General features: G+C 37.1%; 1 protein-coding gene across 1 annotated transcript in view; it reads left to right on the top strand.

Annotated features, from left to right (window-relative positions):
• SLC6A11 (solute carrier family 6 member 11) overlaps nt 1–27,063 on the top strand; it is a 97,033-nt gene that overhangs the window by 53,955 nt on the left and 16,015 nt on the right. The window contains exons 8-10 of the mRNA XM_032194089.1: nt 18,732–18,835; nt 24,605–24,729; nt 26,949–27,061. Coding sequence (XP_032049980.1) covers nt 18,732–18,835; nt 24,605–24,729; nt 26,949–27,061 — 342 coding nt within the window. The remainder of the gene's footprint in view (nt 1–18,731; nt 18,836–24,604; nt 24,730–26,948; nt 27,062–27,063) is intronic.

The following is a 27,063-nucleotide window of genomic DNA, read 5'->3' as shown; positions in this document are numbered from 1 at the left end:
AATAATATGAATTAAATCTTCATTCTCCTGCAGAATTTAATATTTGATCAAAAAAGATCAACACCTTCAATAGCTCCCTGAATGTGAGCTTTAAGAAGCATGGATCCTGAATACAAATTCTCAACTGCATTTTTTTATTCTAGTGCTTTACTTTTTTTTTTTTTTTTTTTTTTATTGAACTTTGTTTTAATAAAAAAATTTCTGCCAATTCTGTGTTGTAAGCAAAAGATTTTTCATTGCCCAGTTCTCTTAAAAAAAAAAAAAAAAAAAAAAAAAAAAAAGAGAGAGAGATTTTGATGAATGTTGAGTGGCTTGTTTACTAAAATACTGCAGTTGGGTATACAGTTCCTGCTGTCACTCTACACACAACTCATGCTTTTAAAACACTCTAAATCCATCTGTGTAAAATAATAAAACAACATGGTGACTCTGAGGGATGTGCATGAAATGGTGTAGTGAGAGCGGGCACTTTCCCAGCCTGGAGGTCTAGATGCAGTTTATCCATCCGTGAAGGTGAGCAGAACATCAGTGGTAAATGATTGCAGCAGTTAACTCACTGCCGTTGCCTGAAAAAGGTATAGCTGGGACACTAGCCTACAGTGAGTTACTATCCTATCGAGGAATGCAAGAAATGTGAAGCATGATTAGGGATCGCAAACTAAAATGATTTGTTCTGTATCGTGGCAGCCACAACAAACTAGTTAAGGTGGTCCAGAGACACCATATTTAACCGCAGGTATAAAACTAATGTGTAAGTAAGGTTCCTGCTTTGCAAATAGTTGCCTCTTTCATCATTGGAGAGAGGAAGGTGTCTTGAAGGTATAACTCAGTCACCATCTGCCTGAATCAGACTCGTTTTCAGCCTGACTAGGCAATGATTTTCAGTACTGGTGTGTCACTGACACCTGTACTTTTGTACTTATATAACTGCATGGCAGATTTTCAGTAGTTTTTGTCATAAAAAGATTAAGGCAAAAGGAATAGACATTAAATAAGTAACTTGTTAAAGAAATGATGCTGCCAAGCACAACTCCAAATAGTAAATATTAATATTTCTCTATTTTAGTCTGAGGGATTTTCCTTCCTTCCTTCCTTCCTTCCTTCCTTCCTTCCTTCCTTCCTTCCTTCCTTCCTTCCTTCCTTCCTTCCTTCCTTCCTTCCTTCCTTTTTATTTTTTTTAATTATTATATAGTGTCTTAGATTTTGGCTTTAGCTTCAGAGCCATGCGTGTGCAAGTAGAAGTGGTGTGGATTGTCAAAATATAGGGTCAAGGAACAAAAGACTAGCAACAAGTGGGAAAGAGGTAGAAATTAACAAAAACATGGTCCTTTTTTTGTCTTCTTTCCATCACAATGTATTGAGCACTGTAGAAGTTTTGATACTTCTGTTACTTTTCAGAAGGAAGAGAAGCATACAGGTTATTCTGAGGGACAAGTGCAACATCAAAGATGTTTTTGCTTTTCTATTTTGACTGAGAGAGATAAGTAATATATAGCCTTTCATTTTAACTCAGTTTGCTGTAGACAGTGGTCATGAATCCATTTAACCTTAATTGTTGCTTGAAGACATTTATTGGCTTTTCGTTTCTATGTGCTTTGTTGGGCTGTCATGCAGACAGTTCTGTGGATTCTTGGCTGGCTCCTGTTACTTGTCTTCTACATTTACATTACGAATATTTTTATCCAATTGTTTGAATGTGATTGTACAAGTGACAGAAAACAGGCCACCAAACATCAGAGCAATGCAGTTTAAAGCCTGTGGGTTACTGGTGACATGCAGCCAAAAGGCTGAGCAAGCACTGGCAGCAGCACTGGCCAGAAGGTACATGGCAGGGGTGAGAGAGGTGATGGGACTCCTGGGCTTCCTGCACTGATCCTGGAAAAAGAAAGTCACCTTAGGAGAGCATTTCCATGGTGTTATACTCAAGTCATTAACACAGACAAAGTTATAAAACGTTTTGATACAGCTTAACTAACTGGACTAAAATTGGTATATGTTTGCTGTATCCTTTCCTGACTACCTGGGTTTGGCAGCAATTAGAAGAGGACCCTGGGCTATGCTTGCACTGATTGAATATATTTTTTACATATGTATATCCAAACATGTATTTATGTCCATATTTATAATAAGTGCATAAGTAGCTGAAGTTAAGCGAAGAATATTTTTGTTGGGCTGTCTTGATAGTCATTTGAATCCTTTGAGTTTTATTGTCTTAAGTCATATTAAACAGAAAATGACAGTTCTCAATGAAAACAGGATTTAAAACATTTCAGATTAACTGTATGGCTTTTCTTAGTTTTCTGGGGCAATATTTATCAAGCTAGAATGAAATTTTCTGCATTTGTAGCTTTGTTGAAGGCTGAGTGACTAAAACATGATTAAGTTGTAATAGAATTATACACTTGGTTATTTTGAGTTGTTGACCTATGTTATCAGTGCCAATATTTAAGGAGCGTGTTGCACGAGATTTCAGTTCTCTGTGTTTTGAGAAACTCTAAAAAAAATCTGCTATTTTAAAAAGGCAATCAATTTTAAATTGTTTCTTTCTTATTTTTTCTGCCTCAACATTCAAGTTTTATTATGCTAGTGAAGGGCAATGTTTAGATTATTATGCGGGCAGTGTGAAATCAGTGCTATTTCCAGTTAAGCATTTATTTGTGTAACAATGATATTTGTCACTTGGCAACTTTAATTGGTTTATTAAATACATTTTTTTAGTTGACATTCTAGAAACATTCCTGTTTGGTTTCAGTTTTTTAAAAGCATTTCCATTCACCTTTCCATTTGGTCTTTAGTCAATAAGTAGTTTTCCAAACAAATTGACTATAGTAGAGGTATTCATATATCTGCTGCAAGCTGGACCACAGTCTTGGTGGGTATTGTAGACAATTAAATGGTTACAGTGGCTTTTCAGATAATTATCTCATGCATGATGCTCCTTAGAACACTGGTCTGCTCATTAAACAACAGTGATAACTCTACAGGGCAGTATATAGGAAACAGTGGCTGTCGTCCACCCCCCTTCTCCTCCCCTCTCCTCCCCCGTTTTTATTTTTTTCTTTTGGGCAGGGGGAAGCTTTACGCATTAATAGACCTGAAATTAGTATGTAGCCTTCCTAGTTCTGCACCAGGGCACCATTCCCCGTTTTGTGGGGCAGTCAGCCAGTAACTCAGGAGGTCATACTGGAACCCTGCCTTGGACTTGGTGAAAGGCTGTCAAAATGGAGTTGCAGTGGGTTTAGAAAAACACAGAATGGATAATTAAGTGGTGGAACTCACTACCAGAGGATGTTTAGGCCAAAATTATAAATTCATTCAATTCATTGGGTAGGTCAATTGTGAACTGCTGAACACAAGAGCCCACATATAACCTGCAGTTTGAGCATGTTTCTGCTGGATAATTTCTGTCCAACAATGTTGGCAAGTTCCCCGTGCTGGGGTGTCCATCCTGCAGGTGCAGTTTCCTGTGCCTATGCAGGAAGTTTATGCCAGCTAGTCAGAATATGTTTATGTGAACAGAAAAACACATATCAGTGGCTGACTGCTACAGATTCATGATTAATTTGTATCTTTAATATTTTCAGAGTAATTGTTTGTAATTTTCACAATCCCTTTCATGGATTGGTGGGAGAAATTGTGCTGGAAGTTGTGCAGATATAGAAACATAACAGTCCTTGTTTGGGTACCTGCAGTATCAGGTGAGAGATGAAAAGAACCAGAGAAAGGTTCTCTTCATGTGAGGAAACAGCTAGATAATGTTAGTTAGTAAAATGGAGAGCAAATAATTTCTTCTGCAGTACAGAGGGTATTAAAGGAAGCATACAAAGCTGCCTTGCAGATCTTTACTGAGAGCTTCTTCTAAGCCTGGTGGACAGCAGGGGAGAAAGGCAATATATTATTTACTTGAAAGTATTTCAGATAATATGCAAAGAACTTGTAGCCCAGTACGCAGTCCCTAGCAATAGACATAAGAAGATTCCAAATGGAATATACAATATTTGTCCCTTGAACTCTTTGGACATGCAAATATTATCAACTCAGTTGATTTTCTGAGCTCCATGTGGCTTTTTATGCTCAGAAATTCTCAATGGATTTCCCTTCCATGTAGTTTTCCAATCTTCCCTACAGCCCATGAAAATTTAGCATCCGCACCCTCTCTTGGCAACCAGTTCCACAGGTCTGCTCATTCTATCAGTAAGAGCAACCTCCTCTCCTTCTTCCTTCCATCCTTCCTATTCCTACAGATTTCCTCTGATTATGCAAAATTTCTTGCGTTGATAGTAACAGTTAACATAAGATCCCTACTTATTCTTTCCTCATCATTCATGACTTGTTGAACTGTTCTGACATCCCAACTCAGTCACTTCTTTTCCAGAAAATGCCTTACCCAACTCAATTGGAATGTCAGAATAGTTGAGGCTGGAAAGTACTTCAAGAGATCATCTTGTCCAGCCTCCCTGCCCAAAGCAACTTCAAAAGGTTGTTCAGAGCCATGTCAGGTTGGGTTTTGAACATCTCCAAGGATGGAGAGTCCACAATCTCAGGCTGATTTCTTACAGTGTTTGACCACCCTTGCAATAAAATGTTTTTTCTTATGTTTAAAAGGAATGCCTCATGTTTCAGTTTTTGCTCATTGCCTCTTTGACCTTTCCTTGGGCACCACTGGGAAGAGCCTGCTTTCCTCTTCTTTACTTCCTCCCTCATCAGGTGTTTATACACACGGATACAATCACCCAGGTCTTCTCATATCCAGGCTGAACAGTCCCAGCTGTCTTGGCCTCTCCTTGTATGTTTTATGCCATAGACCCACCCTTAATCATCTTTGTGACCTTTCACTGGACTCACTCAGTAAGTTTGTGCGTCTCTGTACTGGGAGTCCAGCACTGGACACAGCAATCTGTATGTCCCAATGGTACTTGGCAGAGAAAAAGATCACCCATCTCCCTTAATCTATTGGTAAGGCTCTTCCCAGTACTTAGCCCAGGGTGCTGTTGGACTATGTTGGTCACATAGCTGAATTGTGGTGAACTTGTGCACCGTGACCTTCCAGACTGTTGTCAGCTAGCCTGTCTGAATGTGTGAGTTATACATACCACAAAATAAAATGCTATTTTTCATTGTGTTTCATCTTCTTAACCCTTTCCAATTATTTTGGAACTTTGTGAGTAGACTATAGTGAGAATTGGATGGAGTATTCAAGAGGTGGGCAAATGATGGATTTATTCAGTTGTATAATTCTATTCTTGACCTTAGTGTTCCTTGTATTACTTCCTTAACAGTGCCTATCACTTAATTTGCTTTGTTGACCACTGCTATGTTGTAACTGTCTAACACAACACCTTTATTATTTTTTATTATTATTACACTTTTAACATATTGCTTCCAAATCAAAATTATCAGTTAAGAACCATTATGTCAAAACAGAATTGCTTTTTCTCATGTATATTACTTTGAATGTAATTAAATGTTGTCCATCATTTAATTTTCATAAAATGCATTGTTGCAATTAGCTATCATTCTTGTTAGTCAGGGTAACTTAGTGTCACATCTTTTTTTAACTACCATCTTTGCCAGCCAGATCGGACTAACCTAATGTCACGGTTGTGAAGAAATTGATTAGTAGAGGCACAGGTCATTGTAGTATTCCACTGGTAGCCCCAGTTTACTGAAGAAAAAAAAAAAAAACAAACAAACAAACAAAAAAAAAACACTACTTTACCAGGTGTTTCCTGTCTTTATTATCTTTTATTATCTTTATTATCTTTTATTATCATTTTTTTTCCTTTCTTAAACCAAAGATGCTTAGTTTTCTAAACAACTTTTGGTGACAGACATTTCTAAAATCCTTTTGAAAATCAAAATAGGCTTACACCACCTTAGTTCATATGTTTGCTGACCACTTTCAAAAAAAAAGTGGGGGTTCATTTTTTTATTATTATTATTTTATTTTTAGTTTCTAAGATTCACCAGCAGCTTCTGATGTTTCCAGCACCAAATATAGAAGGAACGTAGGGAATAGAAAGAACAGGCTGTGGAAACAGAGACAGAAGAATTTTGAACTGGTAATGCTATAGAAACTTGATTAGTTTCTTAATTTTTGAAATGCAGCTGCCAGTGGCACAATTCCAGCAGCTGGGCCAGAATCCAGTAGTGAAGTGCCCATCCATGGCACTATGCCAGTGTAGTTGAGAAGGGGAAATATGTTCTTTACCTCTGGGCAAGTCAATACTACAGATTTTTTGCTTAATTTGCCTTCGGGTTTTTGTTTTTTGGCAGTGGCTTGAGAAAGGCAATGCTGTGGTTTAGAAAGCTATGGTCTTATGACTGCTGCGCTCTGCTTTCCATGAAAAATCAGTAGAGGTGGACCATTTTCTTACAATTACTTGCTGACTGCAGTCACTGAAAAATAGATTGTATGCATAAAACCCGGAGCCATAGAAAAGATCACCTTACAGACATTAGAAGTTAGAAGTGAAAGGGAAAATTAGGTGTTAGAAGTGAAATATGCAACTAGAGTAAGAACATCCAAGACTTCAGGTGTCTAGGCATCTTCAGTTTCCACAGGTCTCACTGAAAATCACCAGGGACTGCTGAAAAGCGGAGTTCATGCTCTTTGATGTTAGGTATCCTTCTGATGAACCTTAATGAAGTGCTTCCAACTCCTTGTGTAAACAGCAGAGGGAAGTGTGTTCCCCTAGAGGGTGCTGTATGATACCCATGTAAGGGCTGCATAACGTTTCAAAAGGATCCAATCTCTCCATTGGCTATAGGAAAGCTCAGGAGGGTTCATTCTTAGTTTAAACAACCCTTATAGTGTCTAACCTAGGTGGCAGACAGACTTTGGCATAATGGCTGTATTATAGTCACCATTTGGAAAGAGCAGGACTCAAATGACACAAGAATCCTACAAAAGCTTCCAATATGGTGATAGCTTTCCTGGAAAAATTCTCTTTTTGATGTGACAATTTCTCTTTGATGGTGCAAATAGTTTGTCTACAGGCAGGAGCTCTCTTTTTTCTGAAGTAAACTGAGTCCACTCTGGCAGTTATTTTTCTGGCATCATATTAGACAGCTTTTTACTTAATTCTAATGGCAGCATTTGTTTTTCACTCCAATTCAGGTATGTGGAGGCACAGCCTCCACAACACATCTGGAATCTACCTTGTAGTACAGCATCCCCCTTGGGTGGACAGAATAGTTATAGCTTGCATATGGCCATACCAATTCAAAAATTTTACTCTATTCTGAGGCTGCTTAACAAACTAACCCACGCTTACACACTGAGCTGTACATGGCTGTACATATACATGGCTGTATCACGCAACCATGTTGCATAACTTTGCTGTGGAACAGTCTAGTGTATAAGTACTAAAAATAAAATAGGTCCCAAGCGTGCTACAGCCTTGTTCTCATACCATGGGAGTTCCACTTCTGTCTAAATGAAAATATTTTTACTTGAAAATAATCTTTAAGGTGTAATTTTAAAGTCTGTGTTTGAGTTGCAGGTCTACAAAAAGCAAAAGGTCTTTTTGTCAGTTGTATTAAGGACAATTGTTCATGTTGATTGACAGTTGTTGTAAGGAAATGCTTTTTTCAATGTATTTATGCTCTATTTTAAGAATAGTTCCTATGCAATTAAATGTGATTATTTCAAATATTTTTAGTTATATTTCATATGTGTTCTAGTTGGTGCAGGGCATGAATATTAATTGATTAATATATCTGAAATCTTTGGTTCAGCACTGAACTGCAATAAGTGTTTAAGTACTATCACCTATACAATATAAAACATTTTCCTCCCAGGTCAGATTTTACTTCAGACCATTATGTACCATCATTGGACAATGGACAGTGTGTATATTGGAAAAAAAATTGATGGGAATTTCTTTGTGGAATACTTAGTTTAGTATGAGGTTTAGGCTGTTTTCAAATAAGAGTAAGAATTTAAATCATCCCTATATTTCTATAATGTATTTACTTTTGATTCAAAATCTGCTCTTTATGGTGTTAAAAGTGCAGTTTCTAAAATAAATATTCTTAAGAAAACTTAAAAAAAACTTGGGAATTATCTTTTTTTTTTTTTATAGAGGCTAGGTTAAGTAACCATTTAAAATAGTTTTCTCTAATTTTCCAAGTTAGATGAATTCTTTGAATAATGATTCATGTGCAGTATATTTACTGTTACAATAAATATAACAAAAACAATATTGTTTTTAATATTTCCTGTGTTCCTCCAGCTTCAAGGATGCCAGATAAGAATCTTAAGAGAGTATCAGGAGTAAATAAAAAAATACTATCAGAGAATGGTCTGCTTTGAGATATTACAGCAACTCTGTAATAGAAATTAGGTATCTTGCAGCAGTCACTGCTAAAAACAGGCAATCCTACTACATTTGCTAATTCCTCTGCTTCATTTCCCCCCCACAACCTAAATAATAAACAATCCCCAGAACTCTGCTTTCTGGCAAAAGTTATAAAAATTGAATATTTAAAAAAAAAAAAAGGCCTTAAAAACATTTTGGTTGGAATTCATAATACAGAAATTAGGATGATTTCTGCCATCAATCACTCAATTCAACTGAGTATAAATATACTGAAATACTTTGGACTGTCCATAGGCACTGGATTGTATGTGGCAACGGTCAAATATTTCATTCTGAGATCATTTGGTGATGGTGCTGCAGTCAGTAAAGAGGAACACTAATCAGCACTCTCATTTTAAAAATGTTATCAGCATTTCTTGTGTTTATTTAAAAGAATAAATTGAAGGAGCAGGAGGAGAATGCTCTTAAGAAATCAGTACACTCAACTGCAATTGAAAGAATTAAGAGATTTGCAGCTGGATATTGTTACTTTGTGGTTTTTCTGTAATGATGTTAAATTTGGGGGCAAAGTTGCATGGATGCATGGGGCACATGGGGTGTGTTCTCTGTGATTAACCAAGTTAAGGAGACATTTGGTAAGAAACAAGTAAAAAAATATATAAAACATTTGCAGTCCTTTTAGCAGTTCAGTTCTTTCCAGGTTGGGATTTCTCTTAATTGAGGTGCTGGTTTGTGTATTTGAATCTTATCCTCAGAATGTGTTGAGTCTGGGAAGAGAGTACAAAGCTTCTGTCCTCTTTCTCGTCTCCTGTTGCATCATGGTGTACAAGGTAATTGTGAGGATGTCAAAAGAAAGTCCATAATCCAAGTGAATTGCAGGTTTAGAAGACTTTAAATCAGGGTTTGGAAATCAGACACTTTCTAAAAGCCCACAAAGCCTGTGTCTGATGCCAGCATATGGACTTGGTTCACTGCCTTTACCTAAACCAGGCACACATAGCTGTTATCTCAAAGGAGCATTCAAACCCGTCATTATCTCAGGTAGCACTTCGCAGAGAAGGGAGATTTGGACTAATGTTAATTTCTATTTTAAGGGACATACACCCTAATCTATATGAGTGCACTCACAATTATAGAAGCAGGGCAGTACACCAGTACAGGTGGTTGCTAGTTTTGGAATCATGCCAAAGCAATTAAGATATCTCCTAAATTTGGGGTTAAGGAGTTCAGGAAAGTAAACCAGTCTTATAACAAACATTTTCTTTCAGTCAGGAAAAGCAGTCAGAGAGTGAAAGCGTTCTTCCTGCAAGTCTCAGAAGGAGCCTCACTGTGCCTTGCTCCATCTAGCACCTGACTTTCAACATTGGCTGGCAACACAGAAACATACTACTAGTGTGGCTCCTGTATTGAGGAAGGTCCTGTTCCATTTTATCAGGGTGGTACTTGGCTAAGTCATGCCTGGGTAAATTAGCATTTAAATGTGTAAAGTAATCTGAGCTATAGTGTTGGTCTCCAAAGGCAGCAGTGAATAAACAAAACTTCAAGTATTTAGGTCCTTCTCCCCCTCAACTAACCATTCTCATAATGAATATGCTGTATTCATCCCCTCTGTAAGTAACATTAGCAGAAGGTAGGAGAGAGACTGCCTAGCAACCCACAGAAATCCCAAAAAGAGGTAGAAAGGAAGTGATTTTCATGTAATTATTCACTTCTACAAAAGCTGTTGTCAGGTAGACACTAGAAACATAGCTGTTCTATTATTCGCCTAACCTACTTTTAATCTTTTGAGAATCACTACCATTAAAAAGAGGAAAAAAAGAGCTTAATTCAGCCATTTTCTGCCTGGCCGTTTAAGTTGTGTTTTCCTGCACTAATGAAGGCAGCGCTTTCAGAAACTGCCTTGTTTAAAAAGCTCTGGGTAGTAAACTTCAGAAACAAACTAAGTCCAGTATCCAAAACTCAACATTTTTTTCCTGCTTCTCCACAATACACTGTTCATATTTTGTTTTGGTTTAGTTTCCCATTTAATGACATTTCCCATTTAGTTGAAAGAGTAACAGGATAATTTTTTTTTCCTTTTTCTTTTTTTCTCCCTCAAGAAGGCATTTGGGGATAGGGGGCAGGGGCTAAAGAGCTAGCTTACTTGGGTAATAGCTAGTGCCAGCATGCTTGGATCCCACAGGGTTTTTTTACTTTACTTAGTGACCCTTGGGTTTAAGAAGTTTAACTTTATGAAATAGCCTTTTGCTTAATTTCTATTTCAGTGTGTTTTTTCAAATTAACTGTTGGAAAACAACAACAACGACAAACAAAAACAAACAAACAAACAAACAAACATTTTTTTAACTAAGTACATACTAAGATCAGAAAATTAGCCTTTTTATATTCAGGCAGGATAAATTATGCAGTTACAATTAACTGTCTTGATTCTGCAGTAAAGTAAAAATGATAAAGTTTGTTCTTTGATTTTCTCTGTAGGCTTCACAGGAATAAGGTACATTATCAGCATACTGTTAGTGAGAAAAGAGCAGAATACATACAAGGAATGGATTTATTCACTTTGAATGTCTCCTAAGTGTTTGGGTTGTTTCTTTGAGTATAACAGTACTTTGAACTGAAATATGTATTCATTTTGCACCTTTGCATGGCACAGACTTTCAAATGATTTTTGTGTGTTAGCTGCTATTGAAGAAAAAAATCCCAGCTGATTATGAAAGAATGACTTGGAGAATAAATGCAAATTGGTAAATTTTCTTTCTTATGCTTTTAAAAGAGATTTCAGCTGATGGCAATGAAATTATCCAAAGAATAACCTTTTGCATTCTTCAAGGGAATTTTAAGTCCACTGTATGTTCTTGCTCAGTCTGGCCATCAGGACGGATACAGGTGTTTTGGCCTCATTTGTTCTCTGTCCATTTGACAAAGTGTTCTGCATTGAAACTGAAAACATGCAAAATAGATCGGCCTTATTTTTTGTGAGGTGTCGTGAATGTATGATGTTCTTCATATTGATTAGCATATGAGGAACATAGGAATTGTCTTTGGAAAAAAAAAAATCAAAAAGGAAAACCACCCATATACCTGTTACTTTCCTTCCAGTGTATACCTATCCAGTCTTCACAGAGCAGTCTGCTTATCATCCTGCTGCTCTCTGCTGCTATTGCCAACTATGCTACACCATGCCCAGCATAGCAGTTTATGATGTAGTTGAATGTTCTTCCTAATGAGAAAGATGCAAAAACTTGCTTTAATTGGAATAAGATCAAAGGAAAAATGCTCAGTCCTCAACTACTGCCTCTTTTATTATTTTTCTGAGAAGATATATATATGCGTGTGTGTGTGTATGTGTGTAGCATATAGCAGAGGAATGTAATAAATAGTTGTTTTGGAAACACTCTGGGAATGATTGTTATAGTTGCACGCTAGCATACACAGAGCAGACACACTTCTGTAGTAGCATACTTGTTAGATTCCTCGTGTTTTAAAAATCTGTCTAAGTGATAATAATGTCATTTTTAAAGGGACATAGGATATAAGTCTGGAAAAAATAGTCTTGTAAATGTTTTTGTGTTAGACATGTAATTAATGCCTTCAGCTCTGAGAGACCTACTCTTTAAATGTAGGCGCTACTTTGAGATTAAGGCCTGTCATCTCTACATCTATAGCACACCAAACACCAGGCTGGTTTCACTGACTCGGGCAGCTCAGATGTAAACCACTCACCTCAGGCTCATGGAACACATGGAGTAAAAGCCAACCTGAAGATGCTAAGCCTTGAGGCTTGGTACAGGTAGAGATGTTCTGTAGGTGATGTGATTTTTGACATTTTCCACATACTCTCCACACATTGTGTGAGGCACTGACACACAAACATTAAACCTTTCAAGGTGTGTGGGACATAAACTCTGGCAATGCTCCTGTTTCAGTTTGTATTGCAACAAGTTGTTTTATTCAGGCATTCTCAGTGTTAAAAAAATCTGCAACTGTTCAATGCTTTTACCTTAAACTTTTATTTATTATATCCTGACAGCATAGGCTTGTTTTGTTTTGTTTTGGTTTGGTTTGGTTTGGTTTTTTTTTTGTAAAATCCTTATTTGAAACCAAAGCTCTTTAAAATACAAATACTGCTGAGATTCATCAAAAGTGATGAATAATTGAAATTTAAAGAGAACTATGAAGTGATTGCTCATTCTCTGATAGCAAAATGGGAAATAAATGACTATTAACATTTGGAACATCAAGTTTTAAGAGAGTGAGTGCAGCATTTAATTGGCCTGTAGGATCTCCCATATTCTCAGATGGAGTGCTTGCTTATGGAATCATCAGTAACCACTCTGCAGCTAAACATGCTTTGAGTTTTGCAGCTGAAGTGAGTAATCAATCTTACTGTTAAGAATTTATTTTTTTTTTAAATACATGTTTATGAAACTACACTACTGGGATACGTGTTTCAACCAGTACTCAAATTCCAATGTGAAATTAATTCCCTTGATTTTGATGGAAATTGGGAAGCAAACTGAAGTGTGTGGACAAATAATAGCAGCCCTTACACGTTTATAATTTCTATCGGATCTGTTAACTGTCGACTATGGGAGAGATCGTGGAAAGACAGATAAACAAGGTACAGATTTTGCTTAATGGAAGAATCCTTATAGTGCTTGGTCATTGTTCCTTTTATGTATGGAGAAATAGATCACGTGGATGTTGCAGTTCTTTCAGAACCCCCATTACTTTTAAATCTATCCAAGCTGTCTTCTGAAACTGGAAGTATCATGGTGATATGGTACCATTAGGACATCTGTGAAACTTAGCTTAAAATGTTGCAAAGAGAGGAAGCATGACGTGTCTTTCCTTAGGTATAAATCTCTGAAACTGTAATACACAGGCACCTACAGCCTATGCATAAGCCCAGAGTAGCACCAAGAACCCATAGCTACTCCCTGAGTGTCTTTGTTGATTCTGTGAGTGCAGAATAGTAACGCCAGGAGGAAATCATCGTGACATCTCTCCTGTGGCAGGACAGATGCAGCTCTTCAGTCAGAGCCACTTGTAATGACATTGGCAATATTTTTCTGTTTGATATAGAGCTGGGAGCCTTACGGTCTAATGCCTTCATTCATTCCTGCTGCAGTGCTTTGTGAGTAATTACTTGCATACACCATCATCTAGATACTACCTGATCTTTCGAGCTTCTCTGGTTTTGTGTGTGTGAATTTCATCATATCTTTTAAGCCTATGTAAAGTCTTTCATATTTAATGTCACAGTGACAATTGCACTAGCGTTACACAGTGCTATACTTATTGACTAACTTAAAGAAGTAGAGAAAAAAATCACAGCAGATATGAGAGTAAACTACTAAAAGGGTGCTGTTACCATATGCAGGCTGCTTGTGTGTACAGACATACATAACTGACTACAATGGACAGAGCAGAGATATGCATCTGAATAAGAATGGGAATGTTTCAGGTGATTTAATGCTGTGCTGGGCTGTTTCTAAACAATCATATTCTTTTGGTTGCTTTTCCCATTTTTACTATTATTTGAGCCACAGAATGAAAAATTAAACCATAAAGTAGTGTATCCCAAGAGCTTGTCAGCCCAGCCTGCAGACAGAGGCAAGCAGAGACAAGGCTGACCGGGTCCTGCCTTCCTTCAGGACACAGGCACTGAGGAGTGAGATGCTGAGCTGTGGATTTGTGTGCTTAACCTGCCATGAACATAATTTCCAAGTATCACATTTTTAACAAACCCCTCCCACTGCTTAATATATCCTCAGCATGCCTTTTAGGTGTCTTACATTTTTGCTGTAAACTAATATGCAAATGTTAGCCATGCACAAAAAGACAGAATAGTGAAAAATCATGGGTATCTACCTAGCTGAGGTGTAAAATGAAACTTTTCAGGCGAACACATGCTTTTTAAAAAAAAAAAAAAAAAAAAAAAAGGCTATCTTTTAGGAGGACCATACTGAAAATAATTACTTGATTTTTCTGTATTCCCCAGACGTGAAACAATTTTCCACCATTTCAATTACATTCATCTGTTTGTCATAACACTTTGTGGAAGTGCTGGTTAAAGCCATTTTATCCTGGGAGCTTGTTTCGTGCAGTCACAGGAGGATTCCGTAACAGCTTTGCAGTGCTGTTTGCTTTGCTCTCAGAGCAAGAAGGCACTTCAGGAATGAAGTGTGGTCTGAAGGGGTGAATGGTATTCTCCCAGTGATTTGATACATGGACATGGTATGGACTAGGCTGCAAGGGCTCCCTCCTGAGAGCAATCTTGTGGCTGCTGCAGGAATCCCCATGAATCCTGATCTCTGAAGTTTCCCAGAATAGGCAACATCAGAACATTTGTGAAAGGATTTATTTAAGTGATTTATGGACATAGTATCACCTGGAAACTTTATAGAAGCAACATGAGAATCTAATTCTCTGGAGCAGTATTCTGTTGTCTTCACCACAGCACATCTTTTTCCTTCTTTGTCCTTCTTCATTCATTACATGTCCTATAATTATGGCAATAAAAGAGGCAAGAGATTGTCTAGACAAAAGGATCCTCTATTTGACTAGCTTGATTCATCATCTTGGACAGAATACAGAGTAGTATTGCAGTCGTGTATGTGAAGATTGAGTCCTAGACTTACACACAAGAAGGCCAAATTAAGGTTACATAGGCATATTAATTTCTGGGTATTGCTGGCTTTTGAGAGCTGGACTTTGCAAAATAGCATTTTCCATTTTTAGTTTAAAAAATTTACTCTGTTTAGTGGAATTGTGTTTGTTCCTATGTAAGTTAGTCATCAGCAGGACACATCTGAGACCACTGCTTGTGCTGTGAATCAGGAAAGCTGTGGAATAAAGTCGGAGAAAGCCTCAAAATGGGGAGCAGGGCACAGACAGCTCTGCTGTTCCCCTTCCTGGTTAGAAAATAGAAAGTGAAGAGACTTGCCTCTTCTCACCATCATGCAGGTCGTGCCATAGAGTTGAGGCTTCTTTATGTCACCTTCTCCCTCTGGGATAAAAGTTTCGTCACATGGGCTCATTGAACGACCTCTTCTTTCCAACCAGCAGGCAGCAAGAATTATTTCTGCACAAGAGTCAGCAGTAGCTGTGCTGCTGTATTCTGAACTGGTGTTTGCGTTCTTCTGTTTTGCCGATACTAATGTTAAAGTGGTGCTGTGCTTAGCATGTTTGGGGATCAGCTGTACCCTTGAGGCAGATTGTGAGCACAGAAAGTATAAAGGTTCTGCCCTTAGATTTTTTAAAAAATATTAAGTTATAACAAACGAAGGTTTTGTGCTTTAATTTTAGTACTGTTTTGGAATGGAATTTTTTAATATATGAGGTAAAGAAAAGTAAGGAAAAAAATCAGTCTTCAAAGTAGGAGTTAGTGGAAGACTATAAAGCGTTTTCAGCCCCCAAATTTATGAATGCATAGTATTGAATTGACTTAAATATCACTAACCAAAGGATTTTCAAGGTACTGAGTATATAAAGCATGAACAGGATGTTCCCTGGTACAGGTTCTTTCCTCTGGAATTTACCCATGCCAGAAACACATCAAGCCCAGTCACATTTCAGAAAAAACGTACTCCTTTTGTCCCAGCCTTTCACCAGCTGCTGGCTCCAGAATCCTTGCTTTGCAGTTTACTGGCAGTGTTTTCTTTGTCTCTGTCCTTCAGAATTTCATTGTTCTGCAGAATCCTGCTCCATTCATTCCATGTACTTGGAAAATGTTGCAACTTTTAGTCTAAGCCAGATATTGCAAAATTACCCAGCTAATGCAGTACAACGATTGGCCACTCTCAGAAATATTTTATAATGTTTTTGTTGCCATAAGCCAGGTGGATGGTGCCTGGATTTGTAAGCCATATCTACAAAGGCCCAGTAAAAGTTTTCATGAGAATAAATTTCCCCAAGGGACAGTTTAAGAATGACTAAGACTGGGTGTGACTAAGACTACTAACAAACAATTTGTGTAAGTCAACAAAATCTCCAACCCCTAATGAGAGCTGAAGTCTAATACAAAATTTGTCAAATGGTCATGAGCTGTTAGGGCAAAAAAAAGTAAAGAAGTGATCTGTACTATCAGCTGCTTGCTTTCCAAACTTTGACATGTTCAGGCTTGTGACAAAATAGAAGAGTTGGTCCATCTCATACTTTTCCAACTGTCAAAAACCTACCTGTGATTTCTAAAGTAATTTCCTGATTCACTTCTTTGATCAATTGTAGATATTTTTGCCACTTTGGAATCCCAAAATTGAAATATTAATGGTCATCACAAATTCTGTCACTGGTACTTCAAGTCTATAACCCAAACAAAGCTACACAGATTCTGTTGTTCCATACAGTAAATAAAATTGCTTTCTTCTTGTATTTTAAGCATTAGCCATAAGTTCTGGTGAAAATTCTAGTTTACTGTCACACAGTGCAACAAAACCAAAGGGCTTTTCAATCTGATTCAACTTTTATATATATATGAACCCTTGCTTACAGAACATGTTTTTGTTTAAAGTATCTGCTGCTGTTTTTATGTTGATTCTCAGTCAGATGTCATTGTTCTTAGTGGAGATTGTTTTCTCTGAAGGAAATGATACCACTTAAGGCCAGATTTTTGTCTTTTTGTTTTCTAATTAGGTGTGCAGGACCTCCAGAAGGATGTGCTCTCTGCTGTTCTTCTCAAGCAGCTCTAGAGTTTCTCACTTCGGAATACAATTCCACTTTGCCCCCATTTCCACTAGTACTTACTGTCCCAGGAATAATCAGACTTTGTGGAGCTGGCCTGTGCCAACAGGAAAGGCTAATGCTCATCTAAGTGCCATACAATGCACCACAACAATACGGTGTGTAAAAACTGAAACGGAAGGAAACAGCAGATTCTACGTCTGCTGATCCAGTTTCCTAGCTTTTGTTTGTGCTTAAGAAGACCGTGCATTTTCAGTTGACCTATGCTACTTACAGCTTTTTGGGAGCTTCCAATCTTGTTAAAAAGCCTGTCTGTCAAAAGGCTTTTTCTCTGTGCAGTTTTTCCCTTACCAAGTGGTGAAACTTTGAGATGTAATCAGCTGTATCTTATTCAGTATGACAGCAATGAAACCATTTAAGACACTGATGCAAATCAAATCTGATGTTAATGTTATTCCTAAACAGAAACACCCTCAATTGTTCCAGAAACCAAAGACTCACTTGATCACATGTAAAACAAACACATCCCCTTCATACGTTTATGAGTATTGTATTACCATTAGTACAGTCATGAAATCATTACCTGAGTGGAATTTTATTTTCTTGCTGTCTCAGAGTCAGAGTAGCAATTGGCTACATAGCTATTGCCTCTGGTTATCAGCCAGACAATGCTTTGTTAGTTCTCTGAAAAGCACTTTGGTTGCTCTGCTTTAAAAAGCAACTTACAGAGCTCAATCATCGCAGGAAACCAGGAGGTGGAATTTATTGTATTGGAAATAGCGCAGCTGTGTAGCTGTGGCTTCTTCACATCACTCTCATGATGAAATCAGGAGTTAAAAGATATTCACCTCCAGTAGTAACACACCCAGATTTTAGTGGAACGCTTGATGAAATAAACTGTTTCACTGAGGTGTTTTTGAAACTAAAAAAAATTATATTAATTTTTTGTGGTTGCTGTGAAGATAATAATTGTGTTGTGTCAGTTTGTGCTTTTTTTTCCTTCTCTTTTTTCTTATTTGTGATTTAGTGTTTTCATCAGTTTGGGATATAAATGTTGCTATACTGGTAATTATAAATTTATTTACTTGATGAGCTCTACAGAACTTATATTCTTTAACTGTACAATGACTGGAACAACTATGTCCTGCTGCTTAACTGTGGCCATTAATTATTGAAAACAAAACAAAACAAAAACACCCAAACAAACAACAACAACCACCTTTCCCTGGATAAATTGGTTTCTCTTTCCCCAGCTCATCTTAATTTGTATATTATCTATAAATGGCATATTTAAAAGTGTTCCTTCATGGTAAATTTTTATATCTGAATAAAAAAAAAAAAAAAAACGATTGAGTGAGAATGAGATAAATGCAGCTGACTCTGTTTAGCAGACAATTACTAACACCTTATAGTGAACACCTTATAGTGGTAATAGAACCATTGGAGACTTTTACTTGATGATGTTCTTCTCTGAAAGTCTGTCTCTTTCTGCCTTAGGTTAGTTTGACTACGTAAAGACAATCTGAGATGTTTCTTGTTTATACCTTTAGGAAGGAGAGGGGAATTTAACTCACAGTATATATTGCTTTTCAGGTTGCGATTTACAAAAGGGTTACAAGGTACTATTGCCCTGTATAGCGGCCTCTGCAAATTTGTGGTCAGTATACAAGTAACTATGATTCCTTATTGAGCTCTTTTAACTACTCCATTTCTTTTCCTCAGGTTTGGGTTGATGCTGGTACACAGATATTTTTCTCTTATGCAATCTGCTTGGGGTGCTTGACAGCTCTGGGAAGTTACAACAACTATAATAACAACTGCTACAGGTAATATCTTCTACACATTACTTTATAGCTTCACTCTGAAGTATTTCCCTTTTCCTTCAGCCACTTGCATGAGGAATCATAAGCACAGGCACATATTTTCATTGAACAGAGACCTGTAATACTTTCTTTATATTTTTTTCAGTACTCTTTTCTAAATTTTGGTGGTTTTACCCCTTTGATCACATCTGACCCTTGCGCAGCCATGTCACTCAGTACACACACATATGTGTATAGTATACTGAATTCCACACATTGTATGTATGCTGTATTTGATTGTATAATGTATATCAGTTTAAAAAAAAAAAAAAAAAAGTTATATGAAAAATTGTTATCAAAACTCACCCTAGTTTGGACTGTGTTCTGAATGTTATTTTTTCCATAGTTTACTAGCTCCTAGATAGGCCACAGTAGAAAATGATAGCATGTCATTTCTAGTCTTTATAGAAATCAGTAAGGAAATTGCTAATGACTTCAGCAGGTTTTAATCTTTTCTGAATCAGTCAAAAAGATATGACTCTAACACAAAGTTCCCATTTGATTTTACTGGCACAGGCAGGAAAATGAACACTATGTTTTTCCTCTGGCATTTGTAGTTATTGAATTAGCTTTCTTACTGTTAACAGCCTCTAATACATGTACAAGACAGTACATGATAGTTTGAATGTACTGACTCCATTATGATAGACAGAGAATTAAATTTTCATTTTTCTCTAAAGGAAATAATAATATAGCCCCAAAGCCAAAGCAAAATAAATAAATGGGGTTGGAATTTAAATTCTTAGTTATAATTTTACCTGGAGAGTTTAGGAGCCAGTTTTAGAAAATGTGTTCACTATCTTAGCAACAATTTGCTCTTCTGCCAGAGAAACAGCAAACAGTAGGATCCTGCAGAGAAAGAGAGAGCTGGGAGACTAGAAACCACAGGCACAAATGTATCCACCAGCTGAATGGCTGCAAAACTATCCAGGAACAATTAAGGGTACTCTGCTATCTAATCATGCAAAGTAACTCAGCAGCGGCACAAGTTATTGTTTTACATGGCTACGAGTGCCAAAATTCCAAATGTCTTGCTGCATTAAGTAGTGGAAATCGCATAGAGTATTCCAACAATACTGATTGACGTTATTTTCAGAATAATGATAAAGCTCCAACAGAGGGTAGTGAATGCCCCTAAGGAACGGTGGGCAATGGGAGTTTTCCCTAATTAGTGTAAACGATGCTGATCTACTTAAGGCTACTCTTTTTTTGTTGTTGTTATTTTATCTTATTTTTATTTCTCTCCAGTTGTATCATGTCTAAAAAACTACTCTGTCACTTCCTCAAGGATGGCAGTAGTCTTTTTGCAATGGTTTTGAAACTTTTTACAAAAAGCAGGAGTTTTGATGTGTGACTGGGAGAACTTAGACAATTTTTCTTCTTCTCCTCTGACCCTGACAGTATAGCTTGGCATCTCTGTAAAATAGATCAGCAGCTCACTTTTAAAGCTCATGGACAAGATGCTGCAACCAAATATTTATTTATTTTTCTGAATGCAGTCTTCACAATTCCTTTAACAAAGTGTTTTCACAAAAAAATAGAACAGATTTTATGGTGTCACAAAGTAAGATTCTTCATAAAACTGAAGAAACAAGTGAGACAGAAGCTAACTGCAGAAAGCAGCTGATTTAAACAGGGGTGTTAACAGAGCAAGCTGTACAAAACAGCTATGCAGCCTTTTCTTTACAGTGGAAAGTGGAATTAAACTTATATTCTAACTAACACTTAAAAAAAAAAAAAAAAAAAAAAAAGGAAAACCAGGCCATGGATTTGTCTTCAGAAATACCTGCAGTGTAATTGTCTGGTTGTAACATGCGCTTCCACTCTTTTTGCACTCTGAGATTTTTTTTTTTTCCTAAGGGTAAGTTTCAGAAGAAAATAATGACATGATGTATTTTAGTGGGAAAAAGGGGTGTTTTCATTAGCAACCCGATCTAGGTCATTAATATTATAAGTTAATTGCAAACAAGTCACTGCACATCTTTAAATAAGAAATTAAGTTTTATTGTTTTTACTAATCTTTCTTTGTAATGCTTTAAGACAGTGAGAAAATTACGAGGCCAAATCCTCTCTGGGTTTACAACAGTTTATATCAATAGTGCCTCTTAAGAAAAGATGAAAACAGTCAGTAAAGTCCACTGGCAATGTTCTCCATATATTAAAAAAAAAAAAAAAAAAAAAAAGAGGTGTACTTATGTTTCCTCTAATTTTTAGCAAGCTAAGAAATCCTAACCCATTTAAACCTTAAGGGAAGGATTCTGTAACTTCCCACTCCCTCAACAGACAGAAGAGGAAACTATTCTTGTTCCTGCTTCATGTTTTCTGTATTTGCAGAACTAATCTAGCTCCCTGCCGGACAGTGGTCAGTTCCCCATCAGGGAAAACACTGATTTCACAACACCACTCCTTGCACCTGAGGAAGACAGTTTTTACATACGAGCTCTTGTACAATTCATGGGGCATCTGCCTCACTTCTGCTGCATTGCAGAAGACAAATGAATAATTTCACATACTGTCAACGAATGGACAAAATTTTGGGAAAAAAATTATATATATATATATATATATGGCCTTGATCAAGCTTCCAGTCTAAGAGGAAAAGAGGAATGGGAATTGGCCATCAGGGAATCCATAAAGGCAAGGAAGTGACTGGAAGCATGCAAAGGAAGGCAGAATGAATTTCCAGCATTATCCAGGCTGTCAGGCAGGGAGAGGATAAATTGAATTATGCCTTGAATTATTCAGGTGATCGTCAAGACATTCATTTGGAAGAATGTGAAGTTTTCATAAAAATTTGACGATTTCCATTCATTTGAAATGCACTTGGGCTTCAGTCAGGCTCTGATGTCTTCCTATCAAGGATACTTATAAAAAATTGATGGAAAAGCAGTTATACTTTGTGTTTTCCTTCCAATGTTTCCTGAGCACTTGCTTCCAAAAATTCATTGGTTTCTGAATCAATGAATCCAATTCAAACTGGAGGCTATATTTTTATTAGGATGGGAAACACTATTACATTCCCAGGTATAGGTCTTTGGCCTATTACTGTCCAACTGGGGAACAAAATAGTGGAGCTGTGACTGTGTTTTGTTAATAGATACCTCACTAACTGGAGATGGTAAAAATCCCATTAGGTTCACTTTTGCCCATTTCCCTTGAGAAACGTGTGCCTACCTGTAACTATTTTGTTCCAAACCAACCTCATGGAAACGTGGGTCATGTATCTTCCCTGTGAGTGCAGAAATGGCTGTGGTCCTCTTGTTACTTTCTGAGATGATCTAGTTACCCATGACTGTCCAGCTTAAACCACCTGGGCCTTGCTTCCCCCACAAGGATGCAGCAGCACCCACCAGGTGCTCTAAAGATTTGCAGGGAGCAACATGTCTCCAACTCAGCCTTTTTTCTCATAGGCAGGAACCAGCAGCTCTCAGAAGTCCTGTACCACACCACTCACCAGAAAAAATATTGTGGTGGTTGGACTGCATTTAAAGCCTGGGATTTATGTAAAATCTTATTTGCAGAAAACTGGCTGTTCCAAATGGAAGCATTGCACAAATGTTGAGCAGTTAGATCGACCCCTTTAAAATAGCATCTTTTTTTTTTTTTTTAATTGACAAAGATAACATCTTTTTGATGTCTTTTATTGAGAATATTTCATTACGTTTAGTCTTAATTTCTCAGCATTGAACAGACTGATTTCTTAGGTGAGATAGATTGGGGTGATAATCTCTCTAGGTTTATTTATTCAGTGCTGAAATACATGGAAAAGAATGGTTAGGAAGGTGAGTCTTTTCCTTGTTTGATTTCTCTGCAAAGTGCAAAGGACACAGTGCTCCCCATTTTTTCTTTTAGATTGTAGTTTTGCTTTAAAACATTTACAATGCATGACTAGCCTGTCTGTCCACAACTACAGGAAGAAATTTCATATGAAAATCAACTTTTAAAAGTTAGAACTCTGCTTTCTGAATTTTTAAGAAGGTATTTTAAAAGACCTATTTAACTCTGTTAATAACTGAACAGTGAGGGAGAGGGCCCATGCATGAAAGGAGTGTGAAGATCACTGGACTTCTCTGCATCCACATCTTAATCTACAAACTCTTTCTCATTTCTGTACCGGTTTGGGCAATTAGTAGATGGTATGCCATACAGAAAAGGTTTTCTATGAAATGGATATGAAAGCATAAAAACATTCTTAAAATAATCATCAAAATTAATTGTAGGTAAGGTGTGAAGAGAGAGAGCCAAAGCCTCCCACGGCCCAAGAGCCCTAGTTCAGCACTCACTTTGCAGTACTGAAATGTATACCTGCTTCCTGCCATTTAGAGTGTATGTGCCTGATGCTAAGGTGAGTCCAAGTCAGTAAAGGAGGAGCTTTGAACAGATGTGGGAGGCAATTTGGGGCCCGTTAGTGAAGGAATTAGATGCTGGAACTGGTTGCCCACTTCTGACTTAAGGAACAGATGAGATAAATTTACAGTATAAAAATACCAAACTAAACAAGCAATAATGCAGAAAGATTGCCAAATAGGTTTGGTCAGAGTATACAACAGGACTTGAAAGATATGAATTATGTCTTTGATTCTCAAGAAGTCACTGCAACTCTATGAGAAATATGATAATTGTTATTTAAGACACGGATTCAGAACCTGTTAGATTTTTCAGGGTTATTTCTTCTCATAGACAGCTTGCATGAAAACTTTCTTCAGAGCTGTAGTAGGAAGGGAATAAACCAGGCTAAGGAGTAGGCTTTACAGAACTAGAGGCTTGGCTTGTGTTTCAGTGTTTTAGATTCCAAATTCATTTTCAGACATCTAGGTTAGATCATTACTTTCCCAAGTACACAGCTGTCTCTTGTAGCAAACTGTCTTAAACTGTCATAATAAATCATCCCCATATCCTCATCTGACAAGCCTGAAGTGCTGTTTGAAAGCAGGATAAACAATGATATTTCACAGAGCTCTGGGTAATGATCATACCTTTCTCCAACAATACTTTCCCCTTATTTTAACATGACTTACTATTGTGAAATTTCAAATCTAGATAAAGAATTATTTCTTCACTTTGGCCTCGTAATTACCATTGTAGGATTGTAATTGTCATGTGTAGGATACATGTCTGGGAGACAGCGTCTCTGCCCATTCTCTTTGCTTACTTCCTAGACACTTAGGAACATACAAAGTTCTTAGAATTTGTATGCTGTTTTTTATTACTATGACTTCTAAAAAAAAAAAAAAGAGTTTTTAAAGCAAACCAGGATTGTATTTTTGTATAGATACATATTGCCATTGTACTGTACTTGGGGTAGTATTAGCTAAGATCTAATCATAGGATTTTTTTCCAGGGAACAAATTACTAATAATTTTATGTAGCTTATAAATTTATTTATGTCCTCTGTAGTATGTTATTACAACTACTGAAGAAAAATTGTTATTAATCCAATTTTTACATTCTATTTGACTGTGCTTTTTTAAAGATTCTGTTGAAAAGCAGTGAGTGCGTAGAAACAGGTTTGCAATTCAGCCAGTTAAAATACAAGCAGAAGTATTATAAAGGTATCTTCCTGCAGATGCTTATGCCTGCCTGATTTCTTTCAGGCATACTATCATTTGGCAGCTTTTTCAGAGCTTAATGTCCATTCCTGCAGCTTGGGGTTCTATTAATTGTATGGCTCAGTACATGAAAGAAACCCAGGCTCTGGAGATCAACTGCAGTATTTCTTATTTATATTTTCAGAGACTGCATCATGCTCTGCTGCTTGAACAGTGGCACAAGCTTTGTTGCTGGTTTTGCTATCTTTTCAGTTCTTGGATTTATGGCTTATGAACAAGGTGTGCCCATTGCAGAAGTGGCAGAATCAGGTAAGTTCCAAAAGCGGTTTTCTGAATGAACAAAAAATGTCCAAAGGCTGCTGTCAGAATAGTTAGTCTGTGCAGTATCTCATGGATAAGTTAACTGTTTTGCAGAAATTTTGACAAAATTCCTCTTAAATATCGGTTACTTAATTCATTAGAATAATTCTATGTGAAGAGTTATTAACTATTTTTAGTGATACATTTATGTGTGAGTAACGTTAATATTGTTGTGCAGAGCACCGAACTCATTAGGTTAATGAGCTATTGTAACACAAACTTAGTCCAGCTGAACATCCAGCAGTTTATATTACTCATTTATGCCCCTTGAGTGTTATATCCTCATGAAAGAAGTATTTATTTTCCTTTAAGTGAGACAGACCTGAATCCATGAAAATGTATGTAATTCTGAGAAACAAATAAGACAAAGCTTTTAAAGTAATGACAAACGAGATCTTTAGGATAAATCTTTGGAAGTCCTCTCAAGTCTTGCTTAACACATAACATCCAGCTACATATCTCTAGACTGCTAATGCCATCTCCTAATGTCAGTAAGTTTTTCTCCCAGCTCTACATGAAATTAACCATCCAACTTCACATACCATCACCTGAAGTTAAGCACCTAATGAAAGTTAATTGATCTGTATTATCTTTGTGGGCACGACACCTTTAAACATCACTTAAAACCCAAGAGAACAAAAAGAAAAGCCCAGAAAGAAAAGCAGCATAATGGTTAACTGTTGAGAAGGAGAAATGGTTCTCAGGAATTTAGTCAAGGTTAGCAGGAAAACTACAAAGCAACTAAAGCTTTCATGATACTGTCATGGAAAATATTTCTCTTTCTCTAAAGTGCTTGCTTTATACTATTACTGAAACTGTATAGAAAAAGGTTAGAAGACTACATCAACCCCGGAAATTATGGGAACTTGTAAACACCGAATTAAATGAAAAAGCAGTAATATATTGACAGGTCTTCACTGAAGTTATTGAAGCAGGAGCACTTCTATCAGCCTTCTGAATCTACCTTTATATTCCTGTTTCAAAAGCTGACTAACTTCAAGAAAAGCTTCTATAGCATAAGAATTTGCAGCATCTGAAAAGTGAGCAAAGGTAAATGAATGGGAAAAGTATGAGCTAGGAGAGATGGCAGTTTAGTATATTTGAGAGGTTACAAACGATGCTGCAAAAATATCCAATTTTAAAGATTTATGTAAATATACAGCTTATAAATGAATGTTATGTACCCACAGCAGCACTCAGAAATTGAGAGAAGATTAGGAACAATCAAGTAGGCAATTGGCTCGTATCATGTATGGCTTCCAAGATGCAGCTTCCACTGACTGTGTTCTTGAACAAAATGTTGGACACAGTGCTGCCTTAGGAAGAAAAAAAAAAAAAAAAAAAAAGATTTCAGAATGTGTTAATGAGTTAGACAACACACTGTTATTTATTCAGGCATAGGAGTCTTGTACATCCACACAAAGAAACAGAACGTAAGGCACAGTGATGTCTTAGCAGAAGTCTTGACCTTCATTTGGACATCATTCGGACATTTCATCATTTGGACAGGATGTAGGCAGAGCTGATGTGCCAAGCAAGTCCTTATTTCTGAGTAGCCTTTTCACCAAATATTTAAATGAATATTTGTCCCTAGTTGATCGTGGCCAGCAGCTAAGCACCCACACTGACAATCACTTCTTTGCCCACCCAAGTGTGATGTGGGGGAAAATAGGAAGAGAAAAAGTGAGAAAAATTGTTTGTAGGTCAAGATAAAGACAGCTTAATAACTGAAGGAAAGATGAGTAAAAAACAACTGATGCAAAAACAATTACCCCCTCCCATGAGCAGACTGATGCTCAGCCATTCTCTGAGCAAAGGCCACCTTGGAAGACAGCTCCCACATTCTTCTTCTTCTACCCCAGGTTTTCTTGCTGATCATGACATTACATGGTATGGAATGTTTCTTTAGCCAATTTGAGTTGGCTGTTCAGCTGTGTCTCCTCCCAGCCTCTTGCCAAGCACACTTGCTAGGGGCAGGCAGAGTAGGAAAACAAGAAAGACTTGATGCTGTACATGCACTGCTCAGTAGTAGCCAAAACATTGGTGTTAGCAAAGTTGTTCTAGCCACAATCTGAAATGCAGAACTATATAGACTGCTGGGAAGACACTGTCCCAGCCAGACCCAGTACACAAGTATAAACTGTTTACTTTGTTTTCTTCCTTTTCAGGACCAGGACTTGCATTCATTGCTTACCCTAAAGCTGTTACGATGATGCCTCTTTCTCCCCTGTGGGCAACTCTGTTCTTCATGATGCTCATATTCCTTGGATTAGATAGTCAGGT

This window comes from Aythya fuligula, chromosome 10 (assembly GCF_009819795.1).
Source record: "Aythya fuligula isolate bAytFul2 chromosome 10, bAytFul2.pri, whole genome shotgun sequence".
NCBI classification, from domain to species: Eukaryota; Metazoa; Chordata; class Aves; order Anseriformes; family Anatidae; genus Aythya; species Aythya fuligula.
The sequence above is the reverse complement of the archived record's forward strand: the minus strand, read 5'-3'. Positions and strand labels throughout refer to the sequence as shown.